A 1,338-nucleotide genomic window follows, 5' to 3' on the forward strand; every position below is an offset into this window, starting at 1 on the left:
CTTATGCCTATTGTACTGCTCCTTCCTCTGACGTGTGGTTACCTGTAGTCATACCCCCCTAAGTAGTGATAACCCTTGGTTAGCAATAAAGTAGGCTCTCTCCTGCTCTTGCTCCCGGGCTCTCTCCACGAGAACCACCAAGTGGGCTGAGGTGAGCATGCTACCATCTCTCATGCTCTCTGTGACTTCACTATAATCTTTACTTATTACCACCGTACAACTGCACCTACCGGACCACTGATGATTTGCTGGGGGCCCTCCTTTCCCCCGCAACTACAGTCAGAATTGAGTCGACAGCACTTAAGAAAGCTGTATGGGGTATGGAGAGTGACGAAACAAAATACTAACATTATAGCTTAGAATCCCAACAACAACAGCAATAAAATGAGGGTTCTGAGGTACTTACAAAGGTAGACAGGAGCCAACCTGGCAAGCCGGGACATTGCATCAGCAGCTTCATTCTGCCCCCAGTCTCGAAGCAGAATGTAAAAAATATTGTTCTTGGATCCTGATCCTAATGTTCCTTTATCCATGCTGCCACTCATCAACTCACTATTCTGGATAGTAACGTCTGGAAAGATAGTAATGATTACACAGTTAAAGAAACAATAGTTGTTACCTGTTGGGCTTTAATGTACAAGACTGGAAGTTTGAAAGCACCCGCCGCTCCAAGGGAGAGTGACAGGGCTTTCTACACCTGTGAACAGCTACAGTCTCATAAACTCACATGAGTCCTTCTACCCTGTCCTACAGGGTCACTATGAGTTGGCATCAACTCAATGGCAGTGAGTGAACATACATTCCCTTACTGAAAATTAAAGCCAATCAAACAGACATTATTTTTTAAGGTTTTTGTTTTGTTTTGTTTGTTTGTTTTAGGGAATAAAGGGAAATCTGGGGATGTTTGCAAATTATGAACTTGCTTTAGTTAAGCAAGAGTACTGTTTGCTTGTAAGACTTCAGGGGAAAATATTGATTTAAGGTTTTAAGATTGTTATTGGGTGCCCTGATTTTATTGACTCACAGTGCACAAAAAGGAAACACTGTGCTCTCCTGATAATCACTGATATAACTAATTGTTATAGCCACTGTGTCGATTTATGTCTTAAAAGGCCTTCCACTTTTGTCCTGAGCCTCTCCTTTTCCAAATCTGATGCCATTCTCTTGGGATTGGTCTGTATGGATTGTGAAAGAGTTGCATGAGCCCCCAATAAAATGATTAAAAAAAGAAATAGTTCATAATATAGAATTTTTTAAAATTAATATATCAATAAAAGCTTCAATTTCAATAAGCAAGATTGTGTCCTCTGCATACATCAAGTTTTTAATGAGTACCAA

At 40.6% G+C, this 1,338-nt stretch overlaps 1 protein-coding gene across 1 annotated transcript in view; it reads right to left on the reverse strand.

Annotated features, from left to right (window-relative positions):
• The window catches only part of POLR3A (RNA polymerase III subunit A), a 96,163-nt gene that overhangs the window by 54,882 nt on the left and 39,943 nt on the right, over positions 1-1,338 (reverse strand). Inside the window, exon 13 of the mRNA XM_013004249.3 lies at positions 407-571. Within this exon, the coding sequence (XP_012859703.2) occupies positions 407-571 (165 nt within the window). The remainder of the gene's footprint in view (positions 1-406; positions 572-1,338) is intronic.

This window comes from Echinops telfairi, unplaced genomic scaffold (assembly GCF_000313985.2).
Source record: "Echinops telfairi isolate 266 unplaced genomic scaffold, ASM31398v2 ScPeMD7_70;HRSCAF=299, whole genome shotgun sequence".
Classification (NCBI taxonomy): domain Eukaryota; kingdom Metazoa; phylum Chordata; class Mammalia; order Afrosoricida; family Tenrecidae; genus Echinops; species Echinops telfairi.